At 40.6% G+C, this 10,981-nt stretch overlaps 4 protein-coding genes across 4 annotated transcripts; 3 read left to right on the top strand and 1 right to left on the bottom strand.

Moving 5' to 3' along the window:
• Positions 1–147: 147 nt before the first annotated feature.
• Positions 148–291, top strand: SS1G_08928 (hypothetical protein; the record flags this gene model as incomplete). The annotated part of the gene is made up of 1 exon (XM_001590114.1): positions 148–291. One exon carries the CDS (start codon positions 148–150, stop codon positions 289–291), a length of 144 nt encoding a protein of 47 aa, XP_001590164.1.
• Positions 292–3,693: 3,402 nt separating this feature from the next.
• On the top strand, positions 3,694–5,533 carry SS1G_08927 (hypothetical protein; the record flags this gene model as incomplete). The annotated part of the gene is made up of 2 exons (XM_001590113.1): positions 3,694–4,146; positions 4,196–5,533. 2 exons carry the CDS (start codon positions 3,694–3,696, stop codon positions 5,531–5,533), a joined length of 1,791 nt encoding a protein of 596 aa, XP_001590163.1.
• Positions 5,534–7,792: 2,259 nt separating this feature from the next.
• SS1G_08926 (hypothetical protein) lies at positions 7,793–9,197 on the top strand (the record flags this gene model as incomplete). Its single annotated transcript, XM_001590112.1, has 3 exons — positions 7,793–8,114; positions 8,200–8,459; positions 8,529–9,197. 3 exons carry the CDS (start codon positions 7,793–7,795, stop codon positions 9,195–9,197), a joined length of 1,251 nt encoding a protein of 416 aa, XP_001590162.1.
• Positions 9,198–10,150: 953 nt separating this feature from the next.
• SS1G_08925 (hypothetical protein) lies at positions 10,151–10,704 on the bottom strand (the record flags this gene model as incomplete). The annotated part of the gene is made up of 2 exons (XM_001590111.1): positions 10,151–10,568; positions 10,673–10,704. The coding sequence occupies 2 exons, from the start codon at positions 10,702–10,704 to the stop codon at positions 10,151–10,153; spliced, it is 450 nt and encodes a 149-aa protein (XP_001590161.1).
• Between the last annotated feature and the right edge of the window lie 277 nt (positions 10,705–10,981).

Genomic DNA, 10,981 nt, shown 5'->3' with positions numbered 1-10,981 from the left:
AGTCGCGATCGAGTAGACAATTGTGAATCGGAAGCATGTCGAAACCTTAACATAGAGAAGCGACGATGTTTCGAGGTTTCCTCCTGTATTGGGGGAGTGCCCGACCGTTGCAATGATGTAGGATAATCCGTGGAAGGTCTATTTAGCATGGGTAACGGTGCCATTGTCCCTGATCCTGCGAATGATTGGAAATCTCCAGGCGAAGGTCGTCGTGTCATTTGTTCACTCGCTCTGCCATGTGGAAGATTGGAATCGAGAATTGGATTCAGAGTGTTGGAATCAGTGGGATAGAAGCTATGCCGTCGCATTTCAGCATCGCTGGCAGCAGCACGACGACGGAGTAATGGCATCTTGGAGAAACATCGAACAACATTGATCCTACAAGACTTGATAATTAGGAAACAATTGATTATTCTTGTCTCAGCTGAAAACAAAAATCACATTTGCAATTTAGTAAGGAAAAGAACGTATGGGGTATGTATTGTATTGTGTTGTGTTGTTGATTGAAAGTCCTCCTGTCTTGTCTCGTTATCCCTTCGTATGAGGCTGAAGGCTAGGAGGGATCCTTGGAAAGGTGCTCAAATCGTAATGAGTGGATAAGAGGAAAGTGCAAACGGGGGGGATTGTGGGCATACCTCAGAAGAAGAAAAGATGGGAGAGACAATTACAATGGGAATTCAAGTCAACTCAAGTTCTCAAGTTACTCTCGACTCAATAACAATTCAATTCAATTCAATTCCATCCAATTCAATTCAATTCAAATCAAACGAAACCAAACTACGACTCGGTTGAAAAAAACATGGCGAAACAAGCCTTTACACGAACCAAGTGGCAGGGCTCGAGTATAAAAAAAATTAAAATTATCTTTCAACAAAATTGAATTGAAGTTCTATTTCAGTATTTATCTCGAGTGAAAATTTACAAAGTCTCAAGTTTTCCCCTGAGGTGAATGACGCAAACCTGGATGGGCTAGTCGGTTTGAATTGAAAGAACCTAAAACTTAACCTGGTAAAAGATCTTGGACTTGATACTACATGGGAATAAGGTTAGGTCTAGTAGGTATGTAGGCAGTAGACCGTAGGTGTTGAGTGACATGCATCGTCTACTTGAGTACAGAGGTATTTGTGTAAGTATATTTTATACTAGGTACCTATACTTATATTGTATTTTTAAGTCGAGAGATATATTAAATTTCATCCACATATAAGAAACGCATTATTACGTTCTAACGAAAACAATAACCCAGTTCTCAAGTTTCCCAAAGACTTTCCACTCACATGAAACTATTTTAGTGAAAGTTTAAAAGTAACTTACAGAGTACCCAAATTCCAAGGTGGTGCTAAAAATGGTTGCTGCTTCAAAGACGTCAATGATCATTGCCCCTTTAGAAAGGATCAGGAAGATGGAAAAAGATGTTCAGAAAATACACTGAAACATAAAAGTAACTCTGCGGTACATATGACCACAGAGTACAGGTTACACTGTGGTCCAAGTGGTTTGGATATGGGTCAATAAAATTTGATTCTTCCAATATGCAATTTCCTTGAACATGGCCACCGATAGCAAGTGATAGTTAGTCAAGTCCTTCCTTGTCTGGATGGGGCCAACGTTTTTCTGGAAGATCAAAAACCGATATATTTTTAGATCGGCCTGCACGACTGCACTAGGTTGAATGGCTTTCGAGCTTCGATTATTGATTTGGAATGTTCTAAAGCTTTAGATGATCTGCAATGTGGAACTTGCTGTGAGTAGCCCTCATATATTTATACACTCCGTATATTTGATCAAAAGCACTTGAAGGAGATTCTTTCGTTTTCCTCACATCCGCCCAACAATGCTCTCATGATAAACTGCTTACCCCTCTCGTTGTACGAAACGAAAGAGGAGAACGATTAGACGAACAAGCAAGGCAATGAAGCAAGCAAGGTAGTCGTATACGAATCAAAGCGTTATTATCATCCAATTGGCCGAAGCAGCAATAATCCATTCGTTCCGATTCTTCCAGCTGGGTTATCAAATTACCCATCAAGACGAGCCATACTCACCTACACATTTCTTGGCTTTCAATAGGACATTGATGGCCAGGCCAGGGTCTCTCGCACTCCGTGAGTGTTCCGTTAGCTACGTATAGTAGTCGATTTTGCCAACGTTGAATAATTGATCTACGTGAGGCATCATGCGAGAATCAGCACTCTGGAGATATCTAGGTACTCGATACGATTGGAGTCCATGGATGCCAGTACGATAAATAACCGTAGGAGTATCCTATTGATCAATGTTTGGCACAGTAGACTTCTTAGATAGAATGAACTTTGTGAATCAAACAATGTGGCTTTATACCAAAATCTAGACATCACTAATAAGCCACATGATTTTTCATGCAAAAGATTACTCCAAGTCATATTAAGTTTATCTAGGTAATTTAGTATACCTAAAAACTCTTTCCAGGTATTAAACTAAGAGATAAGATGATAACAGCTGAATCCTCAGGTGCATGAAGGATATCTTGAGTTACTCGAAAACATGACTGATTCACTGATGATTTAGATGCGATTCAAACGAGTAAATTACTGGGTGAATAGCAAGCTTACCAGAGCAATGAATACACCGGGAGAGTCTATGAAAATACAGTATTGTATTCGGAAGAAATTAATAAGGTTATCAATGTTTTAAAACCTACAATGCTATCAAATTTTATTGATGCTGAATAAAGTGACAATAACGCTCGCTCCCACCCCTCGATATAACAGTGGTTTTCCACAGCAAGATATCAATACCTACCTGAACACGAATGTCACCTCAAGCTTACGTATGTTTTGGCTTCATGTCTGTTTACCTACCTACCTATTAGGTAGTTTTAGTCAAAATAAATAATAGAGTATCACACTTCCTCCTAGAAGCTATTTCCACTCTATCGCAAGCCACTTTCCAAGCAGTTCGATTCTGGTCGCCAGCCAGCCTTACAACTTTCAATACATGCGTGACTATGACTTTGACCGAGGAGACGCAGCGCCTAGATGAAACCAACAATGAAGTGGTAGAATACGATTCGAACGGGAGATCCACGATACGATACATTGTATACCCAAAAGATTACTACCCTGCTGACGAAACACATCCTCTTCACCAACTCCTCGAATCTTTCGGACCTCAATCGGTAACCAAATTATACACAAAAATATATGTGTGTTTTGGGATAGGGTTTTGGACACTCCATCCAAAGGCGTCGGAAGTGAAGATACTGGAGGAAAGTTCGTTGGTGGGTATTTATTGGGTGGTTGAATTCTTTGGTTTCAAATCAAACTGTAAGGGTACTGATAACTGATATTTACAGGTGTATGAGGTAAAGCCAGATAGGCCAGTGATAGGTATATCAATGTGAGGGCTCAGTATCTTTTTTTTTTTTTTGGAGGATAGTTGTTCGGTGGGTTGCTGTAGAAGTCACACAGTGAAAGGGTCGAGTTGATTTAGTATATATATCTCTCGTTTTCCTTTATCGGCAAAAAGCAAAAATAGTGTCTGTACGGAGTAAAATTCATCTACCTAGGGAACCTTCCGGGCCCTTGACAGACAGATAACCTCACCCACCTACTACAATCGAATCACCTCGAATATAATTCTAAGCGCGACCCATAAACTCACAACCTTCATTGTTTAATCACATTCTTTACATCTCCCAATGCGAAAATAATTATGTCGCAATCTCACTCTATATTATCATCGCTGATTCTCCTCGTTGCAATTATCTTCTGTGTCCCGCATGTCATCGCAGTACCTTGGACCACGGACGGTCATGCTCAATTATCACCTGTAACCCCGCGATATCCTACGCAGGAACCATCGGGCATTAGATATCGCAATGTGATTCCCCAATTGACATGGTTATGTGATACTGCGATAGAAAAGATATTTGGTCTCCCTCCGAAGGTCGCAAAGAAACCTGATGTGCCGGGAAATGTTGCGCGACCTACCAATGCTCAACTTCCAGCTACTTTACTCGCGAAATATGGCGGCGATGTAGTTCTGCGATTCAATCTCACTACTCCGGCGGAAGAACAGGCTTTGGCTGAGGCGGCAGATACGTTATTTTTGGATATTTGGGAGTTTACAAGTAATTGGGCAGACATTCGTTTGAGGGAAGATGATGTATGTCAAATCACCGTTCTCGTCGTCACAATGCTAATTGCTGGAATAGGTTCCCTCATTACTCGGTCTTTTACCAAAATCTCTACAGAATGCATACTCTCATCTGATGCCTGACTTGGCGAAAAGTATTTATCAATCCTACCCATCGATGGCATATGCAGATGCAGCCTTTTCTTCGAAGCATGTTGAAAGGGCATTCACTCCAGCTTTGAGAACTAGTAAGGTCGAGGGTGCGGATAATATATTCTTTCAAAATTATCAACCACTGTCCGTCATTATACCATGGATGCGCCTCATGTCTTCCATGTTCTCAACCCATGTTCGGATGATTAACATCGGAATTTCTTATGAGGGTCGCGATATCCCAGCTTTGAGGATCGGTGTATCACCAAATCTACCTTCAGAAGCAACCAAGCCACGGAAAACTATTATATTATCTGGTGGATTTCATGCTCGGGAATGGATATCAGTTAGCTCTGTGACCTATGCTGCTTGGTCTTTGATTACTTCTTATGGAAAATCGCCAGCTATCACAAAGCTTCTCCAGGAATTCGATTTCGTCCTTGTTCCTACTATTAATGTTGATGGATATGTGTATACCTGGGAGAACGACCGTTTATGGCGCAAAAACAGACAACAGACCAATCTTCGATTTTGTCGAGGTCTCGATTTGGACCGTGGATTTGGTTTCGAATGGGGTTCATCGACTCAAACTAATCCTTGTTCCGAAAGTTACCCAGGAGATGCACCTTTCCAAGCTGTTGAATCGCATAGGTTTGCGGAATGGGCCAAGAATGAAACCGAGAATAATAATGTTCATTTTGTTGGTTTCTTGGATTTACATTCGTATTCCCAACAAGTCTTATATCCTTATTCTTATTCCTGTTTAGCCGATCCACCTAGTCTAGAAAATCTGGAAGAACTAGGCATAGGACTTGCAAAGGCTATTAGAATATCTAGTGGAGAACAATATACTGTTGCTTCTGCTTGTGAAGGTGCTATCTCTTCGAAAATCCCAGGGTACTCATCGACATCTAGAATGGAAATGGGAGGAGGTTCCGCTATTGATTGGTTTTATCACGAATTAGGAGTACGGTACAGCTATCAGATTAAGCTGAGAGATACAGGAAGTTATGGATTCTTACTTCCAAAAGAGAACATTGTTCCTACTGGAGAGGAGGTATTCAATGTTATCAAATACTTTGGTGATTTCCTTCTTGGCGATAAAGGTATTGAGAAAGCAAAATCTTCAGAGGAAGAGCCGATCACAAAACCCGTCAAATCAGAATTACCCCTTGGAGTTATGGAAGAAGAATCGGTGATTTCTGATGAGATAGAGGATGAATATGAAGATATCAACTTGGAATTGAAGCGGAGGCGGAGGTAAACAAGATAAATTGAAATTGATGTTTAAAGGCGTATTGGTAACCAGGTAATAAATACCTTCTGGATGAGGCACTTGTAGGTTGCAGGCGTTGTAGTAATTACAGTAATTACAAAATTGGATTCACATGTTAATACTAAGGTACTAAGGTACTTGATAGCCATGAATTACTCATAAACGTTACCCACACAACCACTATTGCATACGGAGTACCGCATACATACTCATTCTGGTTAGATGTAGTTAGCACATCCCGCTACCGCAAGACTTACATACGGAGTATATCACGTCACAACACGAGGACCTAGTACCTAGTACCTAGTATCTACGGAGTACCTACGTACCTACGGAGTACTTGCTAACAATGCAATGATTAGAAATCAACTTCTTCAAAAGAAAAGTACCGAGGATTTCCTATTCGGGAAAGAGTTACTAACCAACGGAAAATAAAGTTGTTCCTTGCCCGATTTTCATATTTTGTTTTCGTAGGTACTTGTGTATGTACGTACACTAGATAGGTGGATAGATAGTAGGTGGATAGGTAGGTACAGATATAGATGGAATACTCATATACAAACAGACGAATGGATGGATATGAAAATAAAAGATCTGATGATCTAGAACTAGATTGAGAACTAGATTGAGAAGAATTGCTAAAATCAATGAATGAATGAATGAATGAATGCATTTCCTTATTTATACAGGTATTGAAATTTTAATATATACTCTTATCTCTATTCTATAGAGTATATAACTTATATATGAAGTAAGTACTAGATGGCATATAGAAGTTCGATATAAATCCTACAGGGAAAATCTGGGTATATCGAGCGAGCGGGGAGAAGGGGGATGTGCGGAATCTTGGGGTGTGCCGGAATGCCGCTTTTGATTATTGGGGTGTTTTTGTGTGAGGTGTAGGCAGGATTATTAAGGTTTGATAGAGACTTGGAAGTTGGGAGGAAAAGAGAGATAGAGAGGTGTTGATTAGAATATAAGTGGATTTTTTTTAATAAAAAAAAGTGGATCTGGTGTGTTTAATTCTGTTAAAAGGAATGACCTCACACAGGGAATAGTGGGAAGCTGATAGGGCAGAACTGAGGTAATATTGGTCTAGTAGGTTAATCTCTCTTCTAAGTTCTACGGAAGTGCGAAGCTCTCTGTAAGAGAGCTTCTCAATCTAGTCCTAACAGGACTAGTGCCCTGTGCACGTGCTACGCAGGAACCATTCACTTTAACAAATTCAGATATTTTTATGTGATGTACTGTTGATTATATAGTTTTGAGTAATTTTGGATTATTTTATATGAGATTGTTGTTTAATGATTATTGAAATATTAAAAGTTTTAAAATAAGGTTTTGAATTTAAAATTTGTATATTTTTAAATTAAATTTATATATATATATTTGTTTCTATTAAAGGTATTTTGATATTATATTTGTCACACTCAAGAATACTGGGTAAAGTATCTTGTATTAGAAAATACTAAGCTAAGGAGAAAAGAAGAAGGAAAACAAGAGTAGCGAGTTTTCCTATGATTAAATGCAAACGGGGCATGCCACGTGACCCGGAGGTGTGAGGCGTCACAATATTTAACTAATTAAATTCCTTAATATAATTTAAATATACATCTTTTTGTAAAAAGATAATCTATTTTTTGATATATTATTACAAAATTATCATTCTTAACTTGTACTATCTTGACATTAATAACAATAAAAATAATCATTTTGATTCGAAAATTGATTATATCATCTATAAGGTTACATTATAGCTCACGGATATTTCGGAACATTCGCTCTTTTCCCACCAACCCACTAAGAATTTGTCCACCGCTTGTGAGAGCCACCTATTCGATACCAAGTCACAAGTGCCGGTTTCATGTATATTACAAGATAATGTGGAATCATGTATGCATCACTATATGTCTCGAATTACAAAGCTGGCCTCTGTCGTGATTACTGATCGATGTCCTGCAGTGCTCTAATCAGGTGTGGGGTCGCTAGGTAGCTTTACCTGTATATATGGATGATATCTTCAATATCAGGCGTTTCCTTCATTTTTCTCTTTTCCCCATGCGCTGAATGACTCTTGATATTTGACTCGATAATTGAAAAGTGCATCATAAGTTGATAGTTGGAACTTATAAGTGAACTTCTTACTACATTACTTCCTTCCACTTCTGATTTAAACACATCGAGTACATCTCACCCCAACAACCTGCATTACACCCATCAAATCAAATTGAAGCAGATCAGATCATCATGTCCCCAACTCCATTCAAAATTTCCGTCCCCCAAAGCAAAATCGATACTCTCAAAACTAAACTTTCTCTCGTCGAATTCCCAGATGAACTCTCGGATGCAGAATGGGATATGGGTGTTCCATTAGATTCCATGAAGCGTCTTACAAAAGCATGGGAACAATGGGATTGGAGAGTTGCCGAAAAGAAGTTAAATAAGACGCTTGAGGGTGCACAGTTTACGACAAGTGTGAATGTTGATGGCTTTGGAGCGTTGGATGTTCATTTTATATGGCAGAAGAGTGAGGTGAAGGAGGCCGTGCCGTTGCTTTTTGTGCATGGATGTGGGTTTTTCTTTTTCTTTTCTTGCTTTTGCAGTGTTGAGAAAGTTTGAGAGAAGTAGATATAGAATGCTGATGTAACTCATAGGGCCGGGATCCTTTTTAGAAGTTCTCCGTATCCTTCCGCTTCTACAACAACCAGACGGTCCAGCTTTCCATATTATTGCTCCTTCACTTCCTAACTTTGGATTTAGCGAAGGAGTTAAGAAACGCGGGTTTGGATTGGCGCAGTATGCGGAAACTTGTCATAAATTGATGCTCCAATTGGGCTATGATGAGTATGTCACGCAGGGTGGAGATTGGGGATCGTTTATCACCAGGTCGATTGGGAAATTGTATCCTCAGCATGTGAGTCTACCATCTTAGCCTTGGGCTTCCATCTTCCATCAAAATCTAGACACTGAGTATGTCATCCAGTGCAAAGCAAGCCACATCAACATGGTGCTCGCAAATCAACCCTCTTTTTGGAAAAATCCCATTCTAGCCGTGCAACACGCAGTTACACCCTACACGCAAAGGGAAATTGAAGGTCTCGCTCGCACCAACTGGTTTAACGTAGAAGGCAACGGTTACTTCATTGAACAATCCACCAAGCCACAAACCTTAGCATACGCATTCCACGATTCCCCCACCGCATTACTCGCCTGGATCTACGAAAAACTGCACGACTGGACCGATTCATATCCCTGGAGCGACGACGAAATTCTCACCTGGATATCCGTCTACTATTTCTCGCGGGCAGGTCCCGGAGCCGCGCACCGGATATACTACGAATTTATGCATACGACTCCCGGCCCGGGAAAACTTGTGCGATCAGATTTCGAATCCTATACCGCGGGCCCGAAATTGGGATTGACGTTTAATCCGCAGGAGCTTTTTCTGATGCCGAAGCCGTGGGCAAGGACGTTGGGGGATGTGGTTTTTGAGAGGGATAATTACGTGGAGGGAGGTGGACATTTTTATGCGCATGAGAAGCCGGAATTGTTAGTTAGGGATTTGAAGGAGATGTTTGGGAAAGGTGGTGGTGCGTTTGGGGTGGTTAAGGGGAAGTCTGGGTATGATGGTGAGAAGACGCCGATGTTGTGAGGGAAACTCGAGGTTGTGAAGTGCTGAGGGTGATTGACTTGGTTGTAGTTGGAGAGTGAACTTGAGATGGGAGTAGGAATGGCTTATTAATGGGCCATTGATACGTATGAAATAATGATTGTACTGATTTCAATGCCTCAATCACCACTCTAATCCAAATACAAATCAAATCAATTTCTACATCTACTCTTCTTTCTTTGATAACAACTAATATAGAACCTGTCTACCACACACCTCAAATCACCCCATAACAACACTAACATACGTAAGATCTTCCATTCCAACCAAAGCTCCAAAGCTCCAACCTGAATAATACACATCTTATCTCATCCATTACCGAATCTAAACCGCATGTTAAACCGCATGGTAAACTACCTAACTAACAAGCTTGCTACTGTAGCTACCTAATATAGATTACTACTATAATCGATGTATAAGTAAGTGTCTAGCTTATACTATTGAGATAAAAAAAAATATAAACACAAAGAAAAGTCAAAAGAAGAAAAGGAAAGAAGTAGACAACCATGAACATTGTAGATACCTAGATATAACAAGCAAGATGAAAAGATGAAAATTCGGGAATACATTTTAATGTGGATTTTTTTTGGGGAGTTGGAGAATGGATGGGTAATTGAATAGGTACCTAGTGGTTAGGAAGATGAATTCCGCTGTGACTTTTAAAGTAACTTCTTTGGTGACCTTTTCAATGCGTTGTGGGATGCGAATTGGATCGTTTTGCTCGAGATTTTTTTTTCGTTTTGAAAAGGAGATTTGTAGTCTATGATACAGTTTTTCTCTAAAAGCGTCTTTTTTCCGCTATAAAAACAATTTATACTCTCCCTCCATGCCTCCTCCCATGTCTTTTTGTCTGCCTCCTCCAAAAGCCCCTCCTCGGTCATTCAGTTTTATACTCTCCCCTTTTGCCTCCCTCTCCAACCCACATTCACCCTCACTTACTTCCTCCCCTCCAAAACCATCTGCACACCCATATACCCACACAAGCCCATCAACCCTGTCTGAAAAAACCAATAATAAATCCCCTTATACCTTCCCTTTCCCTTCTCCCCACCCTGACTATAACCCCTCATATACATCCACCTAAAGAATGTCCACGCACCGCCGAAAACCGCCGCTGTCTTTGGAAACTCGAGTCCGGAAATCAAGAGCGCAGTGACGGCTATGGTATGGTTCTCGGTGAAATTCGCATGCGAGCGTTGTGCGCAGTTGAATCGGTAGGCTGCTTCGTCTGTACGTGATGAGGGTGCGTAGGCGGCTGGATAGTCGATTTGCGCTGCTTTGCGATGGGATCCGGTGTTGAAGCCGTGGATGGTGTTGAGGATGAAGGTGGAGGTTGCGGCGAGAATTACGTAGCTAGGATGGTGAGGAGGGTTAGTTGGGCTTTTGCTTCTGGTTGGGAGAGTGTGGGATGATGGATGGATGGCAATTGAGTTAGGGGGGAGGGAAGGGACACATACCCGTAATCAGGACTGAGGGTAAAGGTAACCATTTTGTTTGAATTGGGTTTATTTTCTTGATTTGTTTTGTATTAAATTTCGTATAGATTGATATGGTATGTATTGAGTTCTTCGAAATAACGACAAATTGAGAGATTGATATTTTACTTTCCGTTGCTTGATTGTAGACAAAACAACAGCACGCCCCTCACCATATAAACAAAACCCCAAATGCTTCTAATCCCCACAACAACCAAGCGTATTAGAAATCGATTAGAAATCATTCTAAGACTCCATGTATTCACTTGACAGCGGAGCAAGCTCTTCCGC

The sequence above is a fragment of the Sclerotinia sclerotiorum genome, genomic scaffold (genome assembly GCF_000146945.2).
Source record: "Sclerotinia sclerotiorum 1980 UF-70 scaffold_12 genomic scaffold, whole genome shotgun sequence".
Classification (NCBI taxonomy): Eukaryota; Fungi; Ascomycota; class Leotiomycetes; order Helotiales; family Sclerotiniaceae; genus Sclerotinia; species Sclerotinia sclerotiorum.
The sequence above is the reverse complement of the archived record's forward strand: the minus strand, read 5'-3'. Positions and strand labels throughout refer to the sequence as shown.